The sequence below is a fragment of the Pogona vitticeps genome, chromosome 13 (genome assembly GCF_051106095.1).
Source record: "Pogona vitticeps strain Pit_001003342236 chromosome 13, PviZW2.1, whole genome shotgun sequence".
Lineage (NCBI taxonomy): Eukaryota > Metazoa > Chordata > Lepidosauria > Squamata > Agamidae > Pogona > Pogona vitticeps.
In genome coordinates, this window is record NC_135795.1 from 18,507,014 (window position 1) to 18,532,902 (window position 25,889).

Sequence of the window (25,889 nt, forward strand, 5' to 3'; positions counted from 1 at the left end):
GTTGGGAGTTCGATTCCACCGCTGTGCCTCCTGGACAGGGGCTGGATTGGATGATCCTACAGGGTCCCTTCCAGCTCTGCAGTTCTAAGAGGATGATGAAATGACCACTGCTTTTCTCGTGGCCGCTTGTCCCATTGGGAATCAATTCTGCAGTGGAGTCAGGATTTGCAGGGACTATCTTGAGCGTCCATGCTCCTGTTGCAAATAACGTTGGGGCCGCTTGTTCCTGAAAAGGCAATTAAGAGCCATTGCATTTGCAAAAGTCTTGCTCTGGCGCAAGTGAAAACTGGCTTGAACCAGCATGCTGCTTCTGTCTTCTGCCTGCTGGGGGGGGGGAGCAGGAGGTGTGTCAAAAATGGCTGTCAGACACACACACACACACACACACACACACACACACACACACACACACACACACACACACACACACACACACTCCGCCTTTTCCAGATGTCCGGCCGCTGGGATGGGCATCTCTCCAAGATCCATGCGCTGGATCAAGGCCTTATTGGAGCTCACGCCTCGGTCAAGGTGCCAGGGAGAGGAGGAGCGGCGCCCCCCCTACCGTGCAAAGCAGGGCTTACTCCAGAGTATGAAGGGCCCCTTCTCGTGTCCTGTTGCAGTCCCGCGGAGAGGGAGGGCTTGCCTCCGGGGAAACCGGCCGAAGCTCGGCGCGCAGCCGTCCCACCGGGGAGGAGGGCCTTCGGAACCCGCTCTGCCTCCGAGATCGGGACCCTCCCCACCCCCCACGGCTCGTCGGAGGCCGAGTCCCGAGCGAGCCGGTCCGGGATCAGGACCTCCAACCCCTCCCCCCAAATGCCGGCTCCACGCCCCGCACATCGCCTCCGCGCCGCAGCTCCGCACCCGCGATGCGCCCGTTCCCACGGAGCAAAGACCGGGCCGGCTTTCTCCAAGCCCGCGCGAGCGCTCGCCCCCGCCCGCGGCCCAGGGGCTCCCTCGCCCGCCTCCCTCCCGCGCCGCTGGCCGGCCCTTCCCGACGCCTCCTCTTTTCCTCCTGGCTTCCTCCTCCTCCTCCTCCTCGGGATCGGGCGGGGAGGAGGCGGAGGCTGGGCTCCGGGCTTCTCCGCGAGAGGAAGGCGCTCCGAAGTCCGGGGGCCGCGGGCGGCGAGGCGCGCTCCCGCCCGCCCGTCCGCCCGCCGCGCTCGGCTCTTTCCCTCCGACCCGCAGAGAAGCGGTGCGTTTTTGCGCACGGTGGTGGAGGCGCCCCGGACGGACTCGGCTCCCCGCCCGCTTTCCTCTCCCTCCCTCCCTCCCCGCCCCCCCCCAAAGCCCGGTCCGGGACCATCTCCGTCTCCTCTTCGCCTCTCGGGCCCTTGCTTGGCGGGGGGGGGGGAGGAGAGAGAGGGGATGGGGACCCCCCGATCTCCCCCCGCGTAGCCACAGGGGCTCGGACCCAGCTCGCCTCGACGCTCGCTTCGGCTCCGGGTAGGAATTCCAACTAACCAAACAAACCACCACGAGGGGGCGGGATGAAGGTGGTGGCGGAGGAGGCGAACTTCGGGAGAACTTCGGGGCCAGCAGAGGCTCCCTCTGCTGCCCAGAGGCACGACTTACCCCCTTCCCGTCATCACTCTGTATGCCGCCGCCTTCTTCCAAACCCCAACCTCTTTTCATGCGGGTCTCCCTTCTCTCTCTCTCTCTCTCCTAACACGCCCCCCCCCCAAGATATCTAAGGATCCGGGGGTCCTCTTCCCGGCCCCCTCTCCCGAGATGGCAGCCATCCAAGCCCTCCAGCAGTGGTGCAAGCAGCAGTGTCAAGGCTACAAGGACGTGAGCATCACCAACATGACCACCTCTTTCCGGGACGGCTTAGCCTTCTGCGCCATCCTGCACCGCCACCGGCCGGACCTCATGTGAGTGCGACCCTGGAGGAAGGCCTTTGGGGGGGGAGGGAAGAGAAGGAGGTGGTGGGCCCTGGTGGGGGGGCCTTTGGGCAGGTGGGGGGGGGTGTCTCTTGCCTTTGGGCAGGGGAGAACTCTCACCATGACAGGGCTGTCGGCCCGGAAGCGTCCTGGAAAGCTCTCCGGAATGGAGTGACTCTCTCTACAAAGAGGAGGGTAGAATTCCAGAGTTTGGGAGGAAAACTCGAAGCACGCCCTCTTGACAGTGTCGGGGACCCCACAGCTCAGGCCTCCGAGACAGATGTCCGTCCGACGTCTGTTTCGTCAATCTCCAACCAAGCAGCAGCCCCCACTTCCTGAAGGAGGCTGTTGTTCCATTTATCATCAGCCGTAGGTCTGTCCGTGGCTGGGTTTTGGGTTAGCTAAGCTGAGACTCCATGTTCCGAGGCAGTCTACCTCGGAAGGCCCAAGGTTTGCTGACCTGCTTCAGCAGTGTTGGCTGCGGTGGGAAACGGCAGCTCACCCCCAAACTCGGCGACCCATGACAGCCAGCGGTCCAGAGTTGCTTCTGCACGAGAAGTAACACCCATGTATAAAACGTGCTGCTTATATAACTGCCCCATAGCGCTTAAAGCACTTTCTGGGTGGATTACAATTGAAGTGTGCAGGCGACACCTTGCTTCACCTCCTTCCCTACGCGCCACATCTTACAAACAACCCTGCCATGTAGGTCAGGCTGAGGACTGGTGTGGCTAGCCCCAGGCCAGTCAACAATCATCCATGGCTGAGTTGGGATTTGATTTCAGGTTTCATGGGCCTTAATTCGGCCCTTTAACTGCTATAGTGCCCTGGTTTTTCAGCATGCCCATTCAATATAAATCAGTTTTAATTCAGCAAAGGATTGGCGATGAACTTACAAGCGGTCTACTTGCTTTGGGACTGTACCGGCTCACCCTGCAAAAGGTGAGGGCTGATGTAATGAAATACTCCCCTGTCGAAAAAGATAAACCGATCCCCGCTCATAGAAGATTAGGGTGCCAGGAAGAAGCCTTAACCTTGAACACCCACATACAGTTTTCTAGGTGCGGTGTCTGGCTCAGTATAAAAGCGGATCCAGGGAGAGACGCGGTAGCACCACCGCCTGCAGCTCCAAGATCAATTCGCTGCCTTTGTAAGAACTCAGCCCCAATGCCGAGGCATGGCAAGATTGGGGGGGGGGAGAAAGCTGGAGAAAAGCAGTATTGTTTGCTTACTCTAGGCCACTCAGCTGTTTTTTTTTCTCTCTCCCTCTTCCCACTCCCCTGCTGGTTTCTTCATTGGAAGTCGGTCACACGGAAGGAAGTGACAAGGGGACATTATGTCATGTGAGCTTCCTCACTTGCACATCACCTCGGCCGTCATTCTTTGTGCGGCTTTGCTGTCGCCGCCGGTATAACGTCATGCGGATGCAATCTGGTGGGCAGAGAGGAGGCTCTGAATGAGTTCATTGCGTATTTATTGACCCCTTTCTGGGGCTTCAGCTGGACTGGGCGGCTCAATGGGTTAGGTCTCTGTCTGCAGAACCAGACATTGGGAGTTCGATCCCCCCACTGGGCCTCCCGGGAGTAAAGCCAGCCTGGGTGGCCTTGGGCCAGCTGCACCTTCCCAGGGATGCCCCCCCCCCGGAATAAAGGAAGGGGGAAACCGCTCCTGAGTATTTTATATCTGGAAAACTCTGAAAAAGGTAGCCAGAAGTCAGAATTGACTCAGCGGCCCATCGTCGTCATCATTGGGCTGATTGGGTCATACTGTTTTAAAAACTTCCATTCTGTGGGTGAATGAACCACTGGGTCCCAAACGCCAAATTAGTCTTAATTAAGCCGATCGAAATACTTTTGTTATTTTCCCTCTCTCTCCCCCAATATTATTTCCTGTCGTCTCTGGAAACTGCACAGTGTTATAAATTGTATCGTACGTTGCATGGTTTTCAAATACAAAAACGCCTTGCGTACGGTGGCGTTGCGAGTTCGAAAGTGAGTCTCAAAATGTTTTGCCAATAGAACCGTACACGCTTGTCACAATGACATGGCAACAGTGATGGTAGATTCTTTTCCCGTCGTGTCTGTTCTTGAGCTCCTGCTGTGGATCCTTCCTGGAAATGCCCCAAATCCTGGTTCCAATCTGGTGTGTATGTGTTTGTGTTGAAATAACATTTATTTTCTAGCCAACAATGGATGGAGCTGACACTGCGAACATGGATTCTAAAGCAAACAGTTGCTGGCAAAGATAGAATTATTCTCCCCCCCTTCCTCCTCTGACTGATGTTCAGACTTGTTTTGCCAACAGGACTAGCACATTTTGGCTAATTTTAATATTAGGGACAGCTTTTCACCTGAAGCTGAAAATGGCTGGAAGTCTGTGGCAGGCAGATGTGCTAAAGGGATGCAGGGCAAGGTGCTGCTCAAGACTTGTGCGCAGAGGCTAGAGAAAACGTTGGCAACTTTTATTTGGGTGTTTCCAGGAAATAGGGAGGGGGATGAAACTTTTCCTGACCACTGACCGTTTCTCCGATTTCTAAATAAGCAACCAGACGATAGGTGATCTGCTGCACCGGGCACTGTTTGAGGATGGGTTGCCACCTTTTTTTTGCTTTTCCTGTGCCTCTGCTCTTAAACAGCAACACATGATCTCCGTGCAGGGTGTGTGGGTGGGAGAGACGTGCCCTATGTTTTAAGTCTGCCTGTCATTGCTGTGAAAAGCAGGATCGAGGGTGAGGAGAATAGGAAAATGAAAGAGAAAGCAGGCAAGGAGTTTCTTAAGAATTCTGGCAGGATGATCTTTCCCTTTGGCACTGATCTGTACTCTTTCAAGTCTGATTTGGGGGCAAGGTCTGCGAACAAAGGCCAGGTTACTCCTCAGTTCCTTGGCTTGGCGCCTCTCGGTTGCCCAACAGAGACGGACGGCTGAGGAGAACCCATGCGCTCGCTCAGCGGCTGCTTGCTAGCAATTTCATGATCCTGAGTCACCGTGAGTCAAGCTATCCTAAAATGTCTGCGTTGGGGAGAAAATACCCATAAACTCCTCTCATCCAGTTCTTTCCAGTTTGGGAGTCTGCCTCCTGCAACACGGTGGATCCTCCGTTGTGTATTTTCGGATACTTACGTGACTGGCCCACCAGGGTACCTTTGAGAAGGGGCTGATGTTGACAGCCTTCCTGCTGCCCCCACCCTCCACTTATCTCGGCTGACCCCTTGAGCTAAGAGGGTTGTCTCATCTGCAAAGTTTAGCCCTTTGAAACCATGTTAAAGTGTGCTGCTTTATGTGTCCTGGCTCCCTCCGGAGGAAATCTTGAATTTGTGGCTTGCTGAGCTCCTTCGACCTCCCTGCTTAGGCTGCTTTGGGGCAAAGAATCGTAAGATTTTTGTGACCCAAAACATAACTATAAAATCAGCCTTGTTGTATATCCTGTGCATCTAAAATGCTCTAAACCAGCCATTTCTCAACCTTAAGGGGGAAAAAACATGGCCATCAACGCAATATGAAATAAGTATAGGCGGAATCAGGATTGTATAGGTTGCAGAACGAACCTTATAAGGTGGAATGGGAAGAATTGTTTCTAGTCTGTGGCCCCCCTTCAAATGGGGCCATCCCCCATCCCCTCCCCCCCGGACAGGGCCATATGGGGCCGGTTGAGAATGGCCGCTCTGAAGGCTAAATGATGAGTGATCCAGATGCAGGCAACTGAGGACCAGAATAACGGGATAATGCAGAAACATAACGAGGAACGGGCCCCTTAGGATTTCTGTAAGATTCAAGAATAGTTTATTGCTGCTTTTTGGAAACATGCCAGGAGATGAGTTTTTCTAGAAACCTCACCATGCATGTTCGGATGTATGGTTTCTGGATCCTTCACACATTGATCCTGGGCAAGGCATTCCCCACCCCAACCCGAATGCCTTTAAGGATTCAACGTGATCACAAGGTGTTACTCTGGAGACCTGTATGGCCTTGTAGGAATTTTAAAGATCACAGGTGGGCATGTGGAGAGAGAGATGCATCTATTCCTGCACGTCCCTTAGAGGGTTGGAAAGAATTGCTTTAAAAGATGAAAAACACAATCAATGACACATGGAAGGTTGCCTTGAAATAGCGCTAGATTAATGTCGTTTAAAAGCTGTTGAAAAACCCCACTGCAGTGTTAAAAATTATTCAGGGGAGGCTTTATTTCCTACAGTTTTCTAAGGAGGAGTAAGTGGGAAGTGCAGGTAAGGAAATGTAGTGTGTGGATGAAATTGCTTGGTATACCAAAATAAAACTCTCTTCCATCTGTTTTCTTCTGCTTCAGAGACTTCAGCGCACTTTGCAAAGAAAACGTCTATGAAAACAACGAGCTGGTAAGATTTAAGCCTTTCACTTCCTGCTGTGACGCGGTCGGGCGCAGTTTGGCCCCGGGGGTCGCCCAGCCCAGCCGTTCCACAGAACACGCCTTAGCCCTGGATAGATTAGATCAGAATGAACAGGCCATAAATATAAACAGCAAGCAGCCGTAAAGTCAACATGCGCTTAACCCTTTTTCCAAATGGTGCCTGCCGTGGAGTGCATCTGTTTGCAGTGTTTGAATCTGTTTGCGTTTTGTCACTTTGCAAACAGAGGCTGCTAATCTGCCCCAAATGGAACTGAGTACTCCAGTTGACTTGTTATCAGATAAAAATTAAGGCTTGCCTCAACTCTCTCTCTGTTTTTCTCTGGACATATTGAGTATTTAGCTAGTATTGACGTGTCCTCTCCCTGTTCTGTACATTTTCCTCTTCTCTCTTAGGCTGAGGTGTGAAGGGAAAAGAAAAAAGAAAAACTGGTTCTGCAAGATTTTCTGCATGGTCAGTTTAAAAGGAAGCAAAGAGGTCTCTTGGCTTCCTTTTAAACTGACCATGCAGAAAATCGGGCAGCGCCTATTGACCAGTGGCCATGCCGTCACCGACACTGCATGTTCGGATTCGTGGGACAGTTTTGCAACTTTGTGATAGCTTATGGTAGCATGTAGGAGTAGGATAGTAATGAACTACGGACAAATAAATATATACTGAATTGATGGAAAGGCAGATCTTTCACACAAGTTGTGAGATTCCTTGGTGACCATTTCTTATGCTTAACTATCCCAGCTTTCCTCCCAAAGGTCTTGGAGCATTAGAGACGTTGCATCTTATCTTCGGAACACCCCTATGAGGTAGATTAAGCACACAGAGCTTAGGAAAATTGGACTTCTTACTGGAATATACTTTCTGGAATCAGCCCACCAGTATGGTCTGATGTTCCTGAGAGAAAACAATTTGTGAACTTTGCGGCTGAGATACAGAGGGGATCATTTGAACCCAAGTCTCTGCAGTCCAGCCCGATGACATTCAAGCCCCCTGTGCTGAGCTTTGCATCCTAAAACTGGCCTTGAGGATGGAAGCTGGAACTGGATGTGTTTTCTCCTCTTTGATTGACTGCATATTGAACGCCTGGCTCTTTGGATGCTTTGTGGGGGTGGGGAAGAGCAGGCGAGATGCAGATGTTTTCCAAACGGGAAGCTGTTTAGACCACCCACCCATCAGCTCTGAGCTGCCTCCAGAAATCTGAGCATGGGATGCATCTTAGCCGAACGGAATGTACCAGCTGCCTTTTGCAAAAAAAAAAAAAAAAAAAAAAAAAAAAAGGAGAGAGATGGGCTCCAGATTTGAGCTTCTGTCCCCCTTAGAGTTTTTCCTTGGACCATTTTCATTTTACAGTAGCTTAGTCCAAAGCTTGAAGGTTAGATCCAGAACTAGACGTTTTCACAAAGGCTAGCAAAACCAGCCAGAACTTAGAAAAACTTTTTCTTTATTTATTTATTTTTTTGAGACTGCAACACAGCCGCTGATGCTTCTAGAAGCTGTAGTGCAAAAAAGAGAACTTTTCCAGAGCCCTTTTCTCTGGGGTGAGGGAGACCCCCCAGGGTTGCAGATTTCCCTCAATGGTGCCTCCCTCCTTAACAAGAGCTGGGACGCCGTAATCGGTCCCTTCCAGCTCTGCAGTTCAAAGGTGGGAGTGGTGGGGATTATTATTATTGGTTTCTTTTTTTCTCCCCAGTCTTGAATCTGCAGCTCATCTGTTTTCATGATATAGCTTTTGGGAAGTCCAGCATTACAGGAAGAATTTTTTTTTTAAAAAAAATTCATTATGGAAGGCACTTACTTCAATTTGAACCACAAAATCCTCTGCTTCCCCATATCTTTCTGCCCAATGATAGGGACGTCTCATTTCAATTACACACACACAGCAGCTGTCTCTACTGCACTGTGATCATCTTTTCATGATGGAAGCTTAGGGCTGCCTGTTTTCCTTTCCTTTGCATCACCATCCCATAACCCACCTGAACCCACTTTTAAGACCGATTCCCCTATAAGACCCGACTAGAGATGGGCACGAACCGATTCATCCTGGTTCGTCACCGTTCGTAAAGGTGCTGCTGCTCCCCTCTCTCTCCTCTGCAGCCAATCAGCCGCTGACCAGGCCCAGCTTGCTTGCTTTTCCCACCTCCTTGGCTGATCTCCCAGTCATGAGCAAGAGCACAAAATTCTCTGCCCCGCCCTCTGGCCTGATTGGGAGATCAGCCAAGAGAGGCGGGGCAGATAGCTGTGCTGCCACCTTTACGAACTGGGACGAACCGGTTCGTGCCCACCTCTAGATATTTTTTGAGAAGAGAGATGCCACAAATGGATCTGTCTTCTTCACACTGATCAGTTGTCTTTAAGCGCGGTGGCCATCCCACTGCTCAAAGCCTTAATTAATTCTCTTTTTTTGGAGGGTTGGGGGAATAGCAAGACTTGACGTGGTCTTTAGAATGTGAAGAGACCAAAATAGGTTCTCTAAAGAAAAGCAAAACAATAAAACAGAAAAATCCCTCTTGAGCCAAATGTAAAGTGGGGAGGACAGAGTGGGGGGACACGGCCAAGAAGCTGTTGCATATTTCGAGATCCCTCTCCTTGCTTCTGTAAAAAATATAATAGATTCAAGATGGTGAGGCTTAACATGGTAAGAAGACTTTGGAAAAGTCCCTAGAATTTGACATTTTCTGTGCAATAAGGCTGGCATCTGGGGATAGAGATGCACATTTTTTAGGAATCTTGAAGCCAAACTGGTCAGGGGAGAACTTTGGGTCTTTAGAAAACAGTTGGTTGAAATTCTGGCGGAAAAACAGCATACATGCACATAGTGTCTTATGAGCCCTCGAATTATTATTAATTTTTGGCAACATTAAATGAACAATTTATAACTCTGCATTTGTTTATATAAAAAAACCATGCTCGAAGGAGTCCAATGCATGTTTACCCAGAAGCAAGACCGGCTCTGCTTCGTTTTCCACAAACAGTTCTAGGGAGGGAAGGACTTAGAAATCCAGACTTATCCGAGCTCATTCCACCATCATGTTGGTTTGGGATATCCTGTGAAAAGCATTGTCTTTCAACTTAGTTTCCCTGCTTTCACAAAAAGAGCAACAACTGCTCACACAGGGGGGCTCTTCGTTTACCTTTCATCTTGCTAAGCCAGGATTCCTGGTCTAAAGTAAGGTGCCAAAGCAGACCTTGTAACAAACCATGGTTTATCTTTGGAAATGGTGGCTTGGCGTGACATCCCAGCTATATCTCATTGACTTCAGAGCCCAAGGCTGTGCTATTTCTTACAGGGGTTTCATTACTGACAAGTAACTTTTCCAGGCTCAATGGGAACGTTGGGATAGCTGGGGGGGATTCTGGGAGATGTATTTCCAAACATTCCTTTCGGAAGTTGCCTCAGCTTGGATAAGAACAGGATGGCCTCGTCTCTTCCGCTCTCGTCCAACAGGCTTTCCGAGTTGCAGAGGAAGAGCTGGGGATCCCAGCCTTATTGGATGCGGAAGATATGGTGGCTCTGAAGGTTCCAGACAGACTCAGCATCCTCACTTATGTGTCCCAATATTATAACTATTTCCATGGAAGATCACCAAGTAAGTACACTTTTTCCCCCTTTCTCTCTAGACCCCCTTCTTTTCTTGCACTGAGCTCTTGGCTCACTAAGATTCTGCAGAAAGTTTCGGCAAGCCAGAGAAGGTCATGTCCTCTCTTGGTTCAAAATTAGCCTTCGTGGCTAAAGGCCCAGTAGGACCCCCTTAGCCACTATATCAGTATCCGCTGATTCAGTTATCCACGGTCTGAAAATATTCGAAATATTAAAAGAAACATCCTAGACATGTATATTTCTAAATATGAAATTATCAGAACTGGACATTAGAGCGAGCCAGAGACCATGCTTGTGTATTGTGTTCTCTATTGAAATAGTGTTCACTATAATCCACGTTTTTCAGCATCCGCTGGGGGGAGGGGCTTGGAACCAATCCCCCGCTGATACAGAGGTCCTAGTGTATACCGAATGGCAGCGAATGTCAACTGCCACAGCCTATTGCCATCGCCCAGATGGGGCCAGATGGATAGAACTTCTAGGTTCAAACTTCTGCACGGCCAAAGTTCTCCAGGCTTGTCCTCTGAAACTTTTTCTTGCTCAATACTTGTCATGGATTTGGGGCTTTCCTCCAAAACCAGGAAGATGGTCAATGGTGAAGTTTACATTCTCGAGTGCTACACCTGATCTGATCCCATTAGCATGGCAGGGCTGTTGCAGCCTATGGAACAAAGATCTGCTCATTTTAGCAAGATAAATATTTGGTGCTCCCACCAAAATCTGGGTTGTTTTCCAAGCCTCTCTGCCGCTGCTGGGAACTTTGATTATACACCCCCCCTCCCCTGGTCTCCCCATTACAAAACTTCTCCGAAGAAAACCGAGTCTCGAGAAATCTTTTTTCCTCTGCCCTGTCTTTTTCTCTCCCCCTTCTTTGTCCCACTTTTTGAAAGTGATCTTCAGGCGCTGAAAAGGAATATAAACGGCCCAGCTTTTCCTCCCAAGAAGTGGGATCCGTGCCCACTGGGTCTCTCTTTCCCAGGGAAACCAGTCTCCCCCCATTGTCTTAGAAAACGACAGCTATAAAAATCCCGCAGTGACCACAACGGTTTGGGTTGTCGCTGGAGCTGTGGCGCAGGGCATGTGTTGTTTCCAGAACCACACAGCCTGCAAAAATGTGCCCTCTGAACTCCTCTCCGGCGGCGATCTCTCGGCTGGCTTGCAAGAGGAAATGCTCGACATTTTTACAAAGGTCGCGTTGTTCCTATCCTGGCTGACCTTTGTGTCGTTAGGATTTTGACGGTGGGGGCCCCCCCAAGTGCGGTGTTTTGGTGAGGGCTAGTGAACCATGACGACCGGGGATTTACAGGCATCTTATGCCCGTGGCTTTTAAAAAGGCGGTGCAGTGCAGTGGTTAGCGTGTGACGCGCCGATGCAGAAAACCGAAGCTTCCTGTGCAGCCTGGAGGCTTACTGGCCTGGCCAAACTCAGAGAGAGTTGTGGTTGATTGTTAAATGGAGCAGGGGAGAGGGGAGAGCATCATATGGCACTGTAGAGTTCCTGGCAATAACAATAGTTTAGAAATGTAATAAACATAATTAAACATAGTTTGGACTTCCATAGCTCTTTGTGTGTGAGAGAGATCATGGATCTGATTAGGAGCGAAAGAGCCGGGAGAATGAGCGGAAATCCCTCCGCTCCACCGTCTTCTGGTTTGACAGTCCCAACGTACCGCAGGGCCGCGCGATTGGCCAGCCTTCATGAACGGTCTGTCAGCTGATCCCCCCAAAGGGCCAATCCCTGTCCACCGGACCCTATAAAGCAGTGGTCCCCAACCTTGGGCCTCCAGATGTTCTTGAACTACAACTGCCAGAAGCCTTCACCACCTCTGCTGGCCTCCAGATGTTCTTAGACTACAACTCCCAGAAGCCTTCACCACCACCACCTCTGCTGGCCAGGATTTCTGGGAGTTGAAGTCCAAGAACATCTGGAGGCTCAAGGTTGGGGACCACTGCTATAAAGCTCTTGCCTGAGCGCTCACTCCTCACCCAGTAGAGTCCAGACGACAGTCACGCCCTTCGTCTTGATGGGCACCTGCATTTCCTCATTTATCACTTCACTCAGAGTGTTGGGATCGCCCGGGATTGTTGCAGCCCTCAGCAATAAGCCACGCAACGCCTCATTGGTCCTGGATCCAGCCATGCTTTCTCAGACCTACCTCATAGGGCTGTTGAGAAGATAACTTAGAGATGGGAAAAAACTTGTATGCCACTTAGAGCACGTTGGCAGGAAAAGCGGTATATAAATGTAACTGTAAATGTAAATGTCGTGAGGACTACACATATATACTACACGTATGTGCAAACACCTTTTTACGAGGATGCTTCTATCATCTTCAACTGATTTTGCTCCCTTTTCTGGGTTGCTCCCTATCATCTTTGACCTCTTCCTTCTTCAACAGTTGGAGGAATGGCGGGGGTGAAGCGGCCGCCTTCCAAACCCAGCGAGGAGCCAACAGGGAAGAAGGCTGTTACTGAGCCAGCCACTCCACCCCCTCCAAAGCCATCCCCGGTATATGTGCCGCCTGGACCCAAGACCAATTCAGCTGTGCAGGGGAAGGAAAACGCTCTAGTCGCAGCGGTATGGATTGGTGGATTTTTTTCCAGACATGGAAGTTGAAATTATATACATGGTGCTAGGTGAGAATGGAGCTTCCATCTTCCAGAGCAGTATACCTCTGAAGGCCAGAAGCTGCAACAAACAGGACAGGAGTGGTTACTTCCATCGGAAGCAAGGCTCTGGCTGGATAGATGGACTTTGGAGTAACTCTGGGTGTGTGCAGGATGCAGCTCTTGGACTACAAGTCCCAGAATCCCCTATCATTGGTCATGAGGCCTGAATTCTTTTAAAGTGAAACTGAACATCTTGTGAAACAGGTTTGGACTTCTAGGAGAGCAGTTTTGCTTTAAAACAAGGTAGACATTCCTTCTGCATCTTATTTTCAAGATGCAGGTTCCCATGTCTTGAGGGGGGGGGAAATACAGATACGAGGATGGGGAGGAGGAAAGAACTGGTAAAATTAGTCTTGGTGTGGGAAAAGCAAATCAGAAAAAGTTTTTAAACTCCCCGAGTAATATTGGCATAATATATTTTAAAGAGGTTTTATTGCTGCTACTCTAACCGAGAACATCCCCAAACCTCTGGATAAGATGTACCCTTCTGCTTGATCCCTGGGGGCTCTTTTTTTATATTCAGTTGTCTTGTGTTGTTGGTTCCCCCCCCCCCCAGAAACGACACGCTTTGACCGAAAGCACCAACACGCGGCACAGCAACTGCACCATCTGCGGAACTCACGTCCACTTGGTGCAGCGCCTCCTAGTGGATGGCAAGCTTTACCACAGGAACTGCTTCAGGTATGGTTGCTCAGAGGGATAGCTGGGGCTTCCACTCAAAGTTGCAGTTCTAGCCAAGGTGGACTAAGGATCTGACTCCTTGTAAAGTAGCTTTCTATACTGTAGGACCCTTTATCCACGGAATCGGTATCCACTGGTTCATCTATCCATGGTCTGGAAATATTAAAAATATTAAAAGGAAAAATCTTAGAAATACATACTGTACTTAAAAAGATGAAGTTACCAGAAGTGGCCACTAGAGGAAGCCAGAGGCCATGCTATGTATAATGTTCACTATTAAAATAGCATTTTTAATGGATGAAAAACATCTGTGTTTTTCAGAATCGGGGGGGGGGGCTTAGAACTGATCCTTTGCAAAATGGGATTCCTACTCTATTCCTCTTTTTTTGTTTTTTTGTGGGTCCCAATTGTGTCGAAGCAATAATCTGCAGATTGCACGGACTCTATAAGGGCTAGCCACCTGGCCTTTTCATTTTTCAGAACAACGTCGTAGGCTTTGGGGAAGCACTGGGTTTTTGTGTTAGTTGATCATTCTTTGCCTGGAACCTTGCCCATAGGTGCAAACAGTGCTCTGGGACCCTCCAGTCTGGGAACTACAAAGCTGGAAATGAGCCAGGCGTCTTTATCTGTAACCAACACGAACAACCGTCGCATCTCCAGAATTCGTTGCTTGTCCGTACAAGGGATACCCTTGGAGAGAATAAACCAACTGACACAACATCTGCTTCAAGAAGTTATCTGAAGGCTCTCGAATCAAAGAAGCCAGCTGAAGAAGCCATCAAAACCATCCAGGTGCCTAAACGCAGTGTGGTTGAAAAATCTACAGCTGGCGATCCTGTGAACTTTGGGATGATTAAATCTAGCCCTGTTACTGCGAATCCTAGTTCACATAAATTAGATCCCCTGAGGACTAATCCAGATCACCGTGAAACCCCTGCGGCCTCTTCCTCCTCCTCTACTCCTTCCCATTGGACAGCATCATCAGCAAAAACTCAAGAGGCTCGCACGAAATTTTTCCAGTCTGGTTTAAGGAATTCAGGCTCTCCTGCTGACAAAGCAGGAGGCGTTAAAAATCAAGGTGCTCCTTTCAGTTCGTCTCAGGTAGCTGGGGGATCCCCTGTTCCTGGGTCACATGATCTGGAGACCAGCGTAGGAAGCAGCGAGAAGAACAGAGCACGGAACATCCTTATGCAGGCTTTACCAGGATCACAAGTTTCCACCAACAGGACTGGAAACTCCAGCACCAGTTCCTCAGCTTCTAACGTGTAAGTAACTTTGCAGTCTTACTTCAGTTAATCAGGTCTCCATCTCCAAGCTTAAATACACCTTTATATTCTGTGTCCCCCCCCCCGAAAAAAAATCTTCTGTCCTATCTGTCCAGAATTCAGCTATTGGAAAATTATTGTGTTTTGGTTTGCAACCATGTGCGTGCCAAGGAAATTGATATATACTTTGCTGTAGTTGTAAAAAAAAAAGTTAATTTGCCCCCGTTTTGTGGTCTTCTTTCTTGCGGCCTCCCTTTCTTATCTGTTGTTTTGGCTTTTAAATAGTAAAGTTGCTCCATGTCCCTAAAAAAGGCCCAGAATAAGGAAAGGACTTGATGAATTCCATTTTCCTTCTTCAAAGAGATGGGTTTGGCTAATCAACTATGTGAGAAAACAGTGGCGTTTGGGTTCTTCCCACTGCTAACCCCAGTCTTAACAAAATGCAAGGCACCTTTTGTTTCCATGCTTAACAAGATGCTTCTGTGGGTGGTAGAGGTTCGAAAAGCCCCCAAGCGCTGAGAGGTCCTTGGCCGAGAAGCTCATCTCTTTTTCTTTTAAATTCCCTGTGCCAGCAGGCTGTCCCACACCCCATCATCTGGCTTCCGGCATCTCGAGACCAAGAACGTTCCACCCAACGTGATCTCGAAGCCGGTCAGTGCGCCCACCACTGTGGAAAAAACAAACAGGGGGTCCCCAGGAACACCAGCAGCTGCCAACAAAGACCTAAATCAGAAAGGAAACATCTGGACAGCTGCCCCGAATAGGTTCAAGGATCAACCGATCAGCCAGCCTGCCCACTCCGGACATAAACTGGATGAGAAGATCACTAAAGGTAAGCTGGAGCCGCTGCCCGGCTGACTAGGGTCAGAAGGAGTTGATCCTTAGATAATTATAAGGGAGTCAATGGAAACTGGAACCCCAGGGGAGCTGTTCATCCAGGATAAAGGAAGACACTTTATCCTGAATTACATCCATGTAGCCTAGTATGGTCAACTCTGAGCAGTGTTTTAGATGGGGCTGTTTCCTTGCCCTACATGGAGATCCGTGCTGTTCTGTGATGGTCTCCCATCCAAAGGCGAACCAGCTCTGACACTGCTTAGCTTCCAAAGTTGGATATGATGGGTGTGTTCCAGCTGGTATATTGCGTTGCGTTCTGTTCTTGTACCTTCTGAAATAGCGCTTTTCATGACAAATGGATTTGTTTTCTTTTTCTTTTTTCTTATTTGTTACTCCCCTGTGTCCATCTCTTACCCTTTTTTTGGCTTCAGTGGATCCCAAGTTGGTTTGGGTGCCAGCTTATGGGTACTGCCATTCATTCATTCATTCATTCATTCATTCATTCATTCATTCATTCATTCATTCATTCATTCATTCATTCATTCATTCATTCATTCATTCATTCATTCATGTATGTGCTGGTCCATTGGTTGGGTGGTTGGACTGCCAGAATTCCCCATAAGTCATCTTGTTCTGGGCCATCACGAGCTGCCGAGAGCTTCCCCGTCGGCTTTGAACATGCACGCTCATTGGTGTGTTTCTTGTGCAGCTGAAGGCAAGAGGGCTACGGATGAGAAATCGGAGTCCCCCGCGGACTGGAGATCAAGGTTGAAACCTGTGCCCAGCAAGTGAGTGCTACTCGAGAGGAGCTGTCATTTCATGCCTTTGCTTGTTACGCTGATAAGCCTTCCTTCCTTCCAGTGAGGTGAAAGCAGCCTACGCAGCTCTTTGGCTCTCCTACTTTTTGTCACGACAGCCCTTAAAGGTAGCTTAGACTGAGAGAGAGAGTGAGAGAGAGCGAATAGCCAATAGCGGTTAGAAGCTGGCTTAATGGTGGTTAATGGTGGCTCATTCTCAGTCCATTTTTTTTTTTTAAGAAAACCCACACAACTTTGGACCGATTTCGGAGGGGTGGCTGATGGTTGGCGTGGTCAGGGAACACCCAAACCAAAATATTGGAGAGCCCCCGGCTGCATGGAATCCAAGCCACCTCTGCTCATGTTATAGTCAGTGGTACAACGACGGGACACTCTTTGCGCAGCTGCCGATGGGAATCTGTATCCAAGCTCAGTCTTCCTCAGCCTGTCCAGGCTGACTGTGGATGATGGGAGTTGTAGTGAAGGTTGCCAGGCAGAGGCTCCGAAGAGGCTTCTTGCTGCGTAGAAAGTGTTTAAAATGGCAACAACAACAACACCCAAAAGATTTGTTGGGACAGCGAATTCTATAGCGAGGAGTATTTGCAGGGCATCTGACTATTCACTGATGTAGGGAATTAGTCGCACCTTCCGGAGGCGTGATTTTCCTCCTGGCACCTGGTTTGAATTGGTGGATCTTGGCTTTCTCTTAAAACCAACCAGAAAAGGTAGGGCTAGCCTCCACGTGTCATCCGGCATGGGAACACATGCTTTTTAAAAAGCCCCCAGTTTTAAAAGAATCTCAGCAACTTGGGCGTGTGTGTGGGCGTGTGTGTGGGCGTGTGTGTGTGTGTGTGGGCATGTGTGTGTGTGTGTGTGTGTGTGTGTGTGTGTGGCTGGATGCTGGTTTAATGTCCAGTATCTCATGGCCCTCTACATGCTACAGGACTCTTGCCCCATCATCCCCATTGATCCTGGATAATGGCCAGGCACCATGGGAACTGCAGTCCCAAACACCATCTCGAGGGCTGATAGGTTCCCCACCCTTGTGGTGTGCCCTGAAATTGGGACATAGCGGAGAACTCTGCAAATCTGCTTTCGTTCTTTTTTTTTTCTTTTTCAAAAAGAAAAGTGATGCTACTAGTCCTTAAGAGTTGAGCCTCAGGATTCTGGAGGCAGTGAGATTCCGTCAGCCCGAAAGGGGTCGTGGTTAGGATTTGAAGCATTGGGGGAACGGGAACTTCTGCGTTCTGCCAGATAAATTGTGCGAATGAGGAAACCTGTGCCTAAATCCATACAGAGCACCGTGCCCAGCTTTTCTGAGCAGAGAATGTTGGTCAACTGCCTCTATTGCCAAAACCATTTTGCAGAGTCTCCAACCGAGATGAGGCCAAGACCTTTCAGAAGCCTGCCGACGTTCACAAGGGGCCTGTCACTGTATCCCTGAACCCGACGCGGGACGACAAAAAGCCGGTTTCTTCAGTTACCTCCTCGGCAGGTCACGACGCTGGTATGGATGACTCTGCAGAGGCATCAAGGAGAGGTCTTGCAAACATCTAGTCCCAATGGAGGACGCTGGAGTTGAGATTCCTGTTGGGATTCTTTTTACTGGCAGAATGCAGTGGGCTAGTGTAAAGCGCCGAATTCTGTTCCTCCAGGGGCTGTTTTACACCTTTAAAAGTGTTTTTGAAGTTACCTATTTTTAATTTTGGGGAGAAATGTTATTTCTGGTGGATGGCTGGGAGGATGGAAGGGGGTTTATAGGCCTCTGACTTCTGGGAAAGGAAGAAGTAATTCTCAGACCCTTACAAAACTGCTCTGCCCTGCTTTAAGAAATCCTTTTAGCCATAGGGCAGCAGGAAACGTTGTAAAAGGTTATCTGTAGAAGCCCTGCGGGTCAGCTTCAGTATGTGCTAGTTCGTCCCACCCCTTATGGACTCCCCTTCTCCCTCTCCAACTAAAGAGAAGCAATGAGGGACTTTAGAGGAAAAGGAGTCAAGCGTGCCCAAGAGAATCAATCTACACATAAATTCACGAAAAGACAAGAGGGAGGTTATATGACTTATCTTGCTGACTCTTCCTCCTCTCGTTGGGTCAGACCATGGTTGGCAACTAGTGCCAACCAAAGCCACTCTCCGGTCACATTGTGGTCCTCATCGTATTGTGTTGTATTCTTGACAAGAAGTCTCGCAGCCCCGGGCGTACTATGTCAGATCAGATGTCTAGGTCAGCCCCTCAGAGAGGTGGGGTGGGAGAAGGTGCAGGGTGGGAGGCCGAGCTATCCACGGAAGACTCTGGCGTTTTCTTTCCAGCACCTTCCTCGGATCAGCAACGAAAGAGGAAACTCTTGGTGGTGCAGGTGGAGACCTCTGGCGGGTGGGAGAAGGCGCGCCAAACGTGGGAAGATCCTCCAGGGACACAGAAGCGGGAGGCGCCGACGAGACCGCAGGAGAAGGCTGTCGCATCCGGTAAGCAGCTGCCTCCTTTGATGATGATGCCAACCTTGTGGGAGAAGCAGGTGCCGAGAAGGAGTTGGAGGAGTCATGGAATGAGGAGGAATAACATGGAACGAGTCGTGTCCGGGGCTCGTTTTGAAAAGGCGGTGGTGTCATTCGGCCCCATGCATCCAAACGCTGGAGGTGTTCTGTCTGGGGAGCCAGAGGTCGGGAATTCGGTTTCCTCCCTGATGGGGGCTGGACTCAGGGATCCAGAGGGTCCCTTCCGGCTCAGCGGCTCTTAGGGTTTTGCGGAGTGGGGGAAATTCTGAGAACTGAGATCCCAGAAAGATATATATATATTCCAAACTGGGAAGGCCTTTGCCCTTAACCAAGACTTTGAGATGCGCCTGGGCATGCCGGATGGCTGGGAAATTTATTGCAAAAAAAGAATTCTTTCCCCCTCCTCTCTCCTGAGCTTGGCCTGTAATTCTCTATAACGAAGGGATTTCTCAGCCACAAGGAGACCCCCGTCTCTCATGCAGCTTGCCTGTTCTCCCGGGAGGCACCCAGAAGCAGCTCAGATCTCAAACCGTAGAGAGATTCATAAGTGAAAAAAATGCACATATGAGTCTTCTTTTTTTTCCCCCTCCCTTCTAGTTAAACCATCCTCTCCTAGAACCTTCCGGAAGCGTCCCAGCAGCCAAACGCTATCTCCATCAAAGGTAGGGCTACGAATAAAACGAGGGGGTTTTCTTGGCTAGTTTACAGGTTGGGAGTTCGAATTCCCCCTGGGCCTCCTTGACGGGCTGTCCTTGATGATCCAAAGGGTCCCTTCCAGCATTGCCATTCCAACGTTGTTATTATTTTATGGAGGATTCCACACTGGTTCTTATACTACTACTAATGAAATATTAAGAAGTACTTGTACTTCTAACTAACTAGTAGTTAGTAGTTAGCAGTAGTAGTCGTAGGTGGTGGTGGTGGTTGTCGTAGTAGTTGTAGTAGTAGTAGAACTTTTGACTTTCACTAGTATAGAAGTATCGATATGAGACGTCGGAGCAATCGTAAGGAATAACCCTTCGTTTTCTGCCCTTTTATTCCTCTCAGCACCGCCCGGATTACATTCCCGAGGAAGAAATCCAGAAGGAGGTCCAGCAAATCGAGAAAGACCTGGACAAGCTGGAGCTCAAGGGGGTGGACATGGAGAAGGACCTGCGGACCTGCGAGGGAGGTGAGGAGACGGACCCGTGTTCTTCTCCGCAGGGGCGCGTGGAGAATAGACAACCTGGGTTATTTACAGTGGAAGTCCGGATTCTTTGTTTAGTGTTTGGGGTGGTGTCATAAAATCTTTTCTTTGGAAAGTGGAGGCGGCTTTTTCAGGCCTCTAACGCTGAAGGCCCTCTTTCATCTGAACAAAAATTCTCTGCGCCTTAGACGCAGACCAAAATATCCCTCTCTTTTTTTAGCTGCAAGAGTCACCGTTAGTGGCCCTTAAATTTCAAATGCAAATATTTGTTACACTTGGCAATGAAAAACAACAGATAAGCCGGAGCTTCAGTGAGTTCCTCCTCAGAAGAAACATAAGAGGCTGCCTTGTATTGAATTACAATATAAATATTGAAGACCAGTGGTTCCCAGTCTTGGATGAACTGGGAGTTCTTGGACTGCAACTCCCAGCTAGTGGCAAAGGCTTTTGGGAATTGCAGTCCAAGAACACCTGAGTTATCCAAGGTTAGAAACTACTAATTAAACCAAAAATGCTTCTAGTCCAGAGTTTTGATCTGGCTGAATAGCTGTTAGGGATCAATTGTCAGATTTCTTGACTGCAAATCCCATAATCCTCCATTTTATGAGATCTTACCTGACTTACACACTCCTAAATGTGGCTCACCTGGGAGAACAGCTTAGCTAGGCCTAGCTCCATCTGGCCTCCTGTTCAGGAAGAAAGCACAGTAATAATACAATTGGGGGATAAATCAAATATTGCAAAGTGCAGTAAAAACAAATGCAATACAATAAATTACAATTAAAAGCATAAAATTGGTTTATTTTCCCAACTGTTTATTTTCAAATTGTTGTTTCTTATATTGAGCCTTTGTTTCGGTATTCCCCGATGTTGACATAGCACAGAAGGTTCAGATGCATCTCTTTACATTTACTTTGGTCGTGTATTCCAGATGACACTGAGGATGCCCTGATGGTGGAGTGGTTCAAGCTGATCCACGAGAAGCAGCTGCTGCTGAGGCGGGAGTCGGAGCTGATGCACAAGTGAGCGAAGCCACTTTAACGTTGTAAAGTTGGAAGGCATGAGTGTAGTGCCCAGAGGGACAAAGATACCGAATACAGTTGGTTCTTAACCCTTGATGTTGGAAATGTGAGCGCAAAATATCCCAGGTTTACTGTGTCAGAACTTGGAAGCAATTTGTTAAACATCAGCTTGTTGCCTTGGGGTTGTTATCGTTGTATATGACCACTTAAAAAGCAGTTGGTTGAATGGTTGAAATTATACAGTTGGGTTGAGTTAATTTCAGAATGCATGTCAAGAAATCAGCTTTGACACATTCTGGAGCTTTGTGTGAAACCTTTGGGGCAGTAAGACGGCAGAGATCCCCCCTCTGGTGGTCACTTGTGAAATGACACCTTTTGAGCAATTCTGTGCACGAATTTGCACTCACCAAACTATGCTATTCCTTTCCCCCGGGAACGGGCAGGCTGAACCAGCAGAAGCTGGAAGAGAAGCAGTGTGACATTGAGAGTGAACTCCGGTGCCTCATGGGCAAAAGTGGTAGGTTTTCTACCTTTTCAATTTTTTTTAGGATGTATCAGAGTAGAGAGAATTGCCCCCCCCCCCACTCCTTAAAGCTAGCATATTTTGGTAAGAAGGAAGAGAAAGCAACAGCTGACTCTCAAAGAAACAAGTATCAAGCTTGCCCAAAAGTGGAAATTTGGTATATTTCTTTCAAGGTCTACAATAGATATATTCCTCTGTATCTAGATGACATGGAGTTTGAAAATAATACTCTTACATCTATCACATCACTGTGAAAATGTTTACCGTTGGAAGACAACAGAGGCTTCCTAATAATAATATTTTGAAAGTATTGTTTAAGGTTTTATCATGATTTTCGGAATGCTGTTTTTAAAATATTGGATGCATTTAGTCTGCTTTGTGCAAAAATGACTCTCTTTTTTTTAGCGCTGATGCGCTAAATCGCTCACGTTATTTCTCAGCTCTGGTTTTAAGGCAGACAGTGTGAGATCTTGGAGCAAAGCGTTGCGGTTTTGGGATCTCCTCTCAAGCCAAATTTGGTCTGGCAGCATTTTGCATGGTTTGCTTCCTCCTCTCTTGCACAGAGTTTCTGAAGACCCCCAAAGAGAAAGCCCGGGAGGAAGAGTTGCTAAAGTTATATGTGGCTACCGTCAACGATCGGAACAAGATTGTGGAGGATCTGGATGAGGACCGGCTCAGGTGGGTGGGCTTTTGCAAGCTTAAAAAGTGGGAAGCTTGGTGTTGAATCTACTGTTCATCTGTTTTATTGAGTTGGCCACTGAGTTCTAGTAAAGGGAGAGAAGGAGAAAAAAAAACCCACACTTATTGTTGGAGTTTTTACAATCCCGCATGCTGTCTGTAGTTTGGGTGACTATCGTGAACTGACCAATTATTCCCTCCTGCCTCTGAATTCAGAGAGAGTCCTGTCTCTTTGCTGAGTGTTTCCATTCCCCCTCTTTAGTCTGTTGGAAGTCAATGTGTTGTTAGTTTTGCTGTTGACCTGTTTACAACTGTAAGTAATGAAACACGTTTATTATTTCTCCTACAAATGTCTCAGAGTGAGTTACTGAGACCTTAAGTACCAGTTAATAAGAAAGATATGGATTGCCTGGGAAACTGGAAGCTATTCCCCTCTGTGAATCTCTGTATTTCTCCTGTGTAGCAAAGGGAGTTTTGCCAGAAATTCAAAACTCTGTGACACCTATCTATCCAGAGCTGGAAAATGTTGGTTTCTCTTCAATTTCTTCCAAGCACTGAGCTCCTGAAATCCAACTGCTGGATTTTTGGAAAGTCCGAAAAGTAATTTTGTACCCCCTTATGGAACAGCCATGATTCTCCAAGGTTTCAGGCACAACATTTTCTTAGGGCTACCTAATACAGGAATTGAACTCAGCACCACTGGGAGGCAGGACCTTTCCATGCCTCCAGAACAGACTTAACTACAGTGGTGCCCCGCATAGCGACGTTAATCCATTCCGGATTAATCGTCGCTAACCGGAAACATCGCTATGCGAGGGGGGGAACCCCATAGGAACGCATTAAACTCCGTTTAATGCGTTCCTATGGGGCGAAAACTCACCGTTGAGCGAAGATCCTCCATAGCGCTGCCATTTTCGCCGCCTCGGTAAGCGAGGAAACTACGTGAAAATGCTTGCGGTGACCATTTTGTGTACCCGGTGGCCATTTTGGAACTGCCGATCAGCTGTTCTAAAAACATTGCAATGCGAAGATCGGTAAGCGAAACGCTTACCGATCATCACAGTGCGATGTTTACTCTATCTAAACATCGCAATGCGATCGCATTAGCGATCGCAAAAAACAGATCGGTATGCGGATTCGTTGTTAAACGGTGTGCTCGTTATGCGAGGCACCACTGTATCTCTTCTTCCCTTGCTCAACCTTTCCCTCAGTTCCTGCTTTCTATAGTTTCCCTTTAGATAAACAAAACGTCACCTCCAAGGGCCCCATAGTTGCTTCTCTGCCTGGCTGCTAGGCATCCCCAGGAAGGCCAACAGCTGGCATGATGTCTCTTGATTCATCTTGATTCATCAGTAGGGTTCATATGGTCTGGCTCCTTGGCAAGTGTAGGGGAGTGAATTGACACCAGCTTAGCTTCTTGGTCTCTTAGTTCTTTTATTTAGTACCTTAATTAAGTGGTTTAATTGCTTTTTTTAAAATGGTACATTGTATAATTTATCAGATGCATTACATTTGTTTTAACTGTTGTGGTTTTAAATTGTTTGCAAGGTGCCTTTGGATCTCTCTACCGGGAGAATGGCGGGGCAAGTGTAAAATAAACTAAAATATGTTCTAGTTTTTGAAGCCTTTGCTGACCAGATGGATAGGAAAGAAACCCAGAAACGTGTTGTCGCTCTGACCTGTTTCCCTGTGGTTTGGGTGACTATCTTTCCATACAGAACTGACCAATTGTTCCCTGGTGGCCAAATTAAAATGCTGCTGGATATAAAAAGAAGAACTTCCTTACCTCTTTGTTCCTGAACATTTGCTTTTCAGTTCTTTCAAAGAGGAAGCAACGACCGTCCAGGGAAGGGTTTTTTGATCTTTGGGTTGCCCTGAATGTCAGCAACCAGAATCCCCAACCCGTGTGGCTACGAGTGAAGAAATGTGGGTGTTCTGCATCTAAACATCTGGCGAGCCAAAGATTCTTCATCTTTGCTCTAAGACTGATTCATAACCATTGGTCCCCAGATGCTCTTGGACTACAACTCCCAGAAGCCTTCGCCACTCACTGTGCTGGCCAGGATTTCTGGGAGTTGTAGTCCAAGAACATCTGGGGACCCAAAGTTGGGCATCCATGCTCTAAGATTTGCACATGTTATAGATGTCCCCTGGAGAAGTGGCAGACAGTCGAGGGCCATCCTGGCCAGGGTCTAACTCAACGGAGTTGGTGAATTCAAGAATGTCAAGCTTGAAACCGATCAAGCAGATGGGTATGAACTCAAGTCTTGGTTCAGGATGGATTCCAGGTGCAAGAACTCCAGTACTACCCCTGCTCTTTCTCTCTCTTGCCTTCTAGGGAACAAGAAGAAGATGAGATGCTGGCTGCTATGATCCAGAAACTTGGTATGCCCTTGCTGTGATTTATCAAGTGCCTAGTCCTCAGGGAAAATAGGGCCATCCAGATGTGGGCCATTCACATCCCCCTCCACTATTGCTTGTGCAAGCTGAGGTGGATGGGACTGGCCGTTCAGCAACATCTGGAGGGCCCGATCACCCCTATCCCTAATCTACAGCCATCTTCCCCAATTTGATGCCCTCCAGAGGTGCAGGACCACAACAACCATCCTCCTTAGCCAGCACTGCCTTGACTGCATGGCCAAAGGACCAAGGTAAAGGTGTAGCCCAGTCACATCCAAAATGCCACATGTTTCCTTCTGCTGATATAATAGAATAATGGTTCCCAGCGTTGGGTCCCCAGATCTTCTTGGCTAACAACTCGTAGAAGCCTTCAGCAGGAGCTATAATAGCCAAGATTTCTGGGAGTTGTTATGCAAGAACATCTGGGGCCCCAAGGTTGGCAAGCACTGTTGTAGAAGACTTGCTTTCCTGGAGAAACAATTTCTGAAAGCTTCCCTTCCTGGGTTACACCGTTCCACGAGTTGGCATGAGATGTACAGGCCTCCTCACTCATAGCGATAAATCGTGAAAGGTTTCACTTTTTAATTTTTTACTTTTTCCCCTTCCACCCGCTCCACAGATGTGCCCCGTGACAGCCAGGAAAGCGACAGAAAGAAAACAAAGTTTCCCTTTTTCAAAATGCTGAAAACCAAGAATTAGACAAAAAGCGACATGTTGCAGATTCGGGTTTTGGATCCATCGAAGACGGGGAGAACCGTCGCACCGGCCATTTTTAGGAGAGAAATTGGGGCCTGTTTGGTACCCGTTAAGCAGACCCCCTTGTGCGGACATCTTTGCCACCACTAGGTGGCAGCAGAACTCTCAGCAAATCTGAGCCGCGACAGAATGACCCCCTCGCCATAAACTCAGGAAACATATTTTAAACCAGAAAATAATGATCGCTATTCCGACAGAACGGCATGTGTTTGTTTATACATATATATATATATGTATTTATATTTAATGACAGAATGTGCATTGATGTAGTCAGCCTTTTTTGATCCACTCATTGGCTTTTATTTTTGCACTTTGTATTAAATCAAGAATGAATTGCTCCACGTCTGTTTTATAAAAAGTGGTTCTCGGTTTGGAGGCTGGAGAAGGGAGGGAGAGAGATGGCTTTGCCTCCTTCCTCTGAATCTCACCCTGAACCGGGGGGGGGGACCCTCTTTTTATCAAATGGCTTTTCAATGCCAGTAATGATCCTTTCAATATACTGTATATATATACAGTATATATATTCTAACTCCCAGAAGCCCCCATCCGGTACAGGATTTGAGGTATTGTAGTCCACATGCTGCCTGTCTGATTTTGTGGCAAAATAGAGTAACTTTGGGTTGGAATATGCTACTCTTTATATATTTCTCTTCTCTATACAGATTTCTCTTGTAGGCCCACCTCTCTAAAGTCCAGGCAGTAAAAGTGTGATAAAGGTAAAGT

The 25,889-nt window shown here is 48.2% G+C and overlaps 1 protein-coding gene and 1 long non-coding RNA gene across 4 annotated transcripts in view; one reads left to right on the forward strand and one right to left on the reverse strand.

Annotated features, from left to right (window-relative positions):
- LOC144584679 (uncharacterized) overlaps positions 1–25,889 on the reverse strand; it is a 191,164-nt gene that overhangs the window by 114,825 nt on the left and 50,450 nt on the right. The window lies entirely within an intron of this gene.
- Positions 1,321–25,503, forward strand: MICALL2 (MICAL like 2). Of its 3 annotated transcripts, XM_072982825.2 has the most exons (18): positions 1,321–1,446; positions 1,687–1,874; positions 6,187–6,235; positions 9,705–9,846; positions 12,256–12,434; positions 13,083–13,207; positions 13,765–14,472; positions 15,045–15,304; positions 16,019–16,097; positions 17,474–17,613; positions 18,416–18,571; positions 19,199–19,263; positions 19,649–19,772; positions 20,719–20,809; positions 21,253–21,326; positions 21,896–22,010; positions 24,349–24,395; positions 25,030–25,503. In XM_072982825.2, exons 2-18 carry the CDS (start codon positions 1,732–1,734, stop codon positions 25,107–25,109), a joined length of 2,577 nt encoding a protein of 858 aa, XP_072838926.2. In that variant the 5' UTR covers positions 1,321–1,446; positions 1,687–1,731; the 3' UTR covers positions 25,110–25,503. The 3 variants fall into 3 exon arrangements, with proteins under 3 accessions (XP_072838926.2, XP_072838925.2, XP_072838928.2); XM_072982824.2 differs by lacking the exons at positions 1,321–1,446; positions 1,687–1,874 and adding an exon at positions 5,779–5,873; XM_072982827.2 differs by lacking the exons at positions 1,321–1,446; positions 1,687–1,874 and adding an exon at positions 6,020–6,106.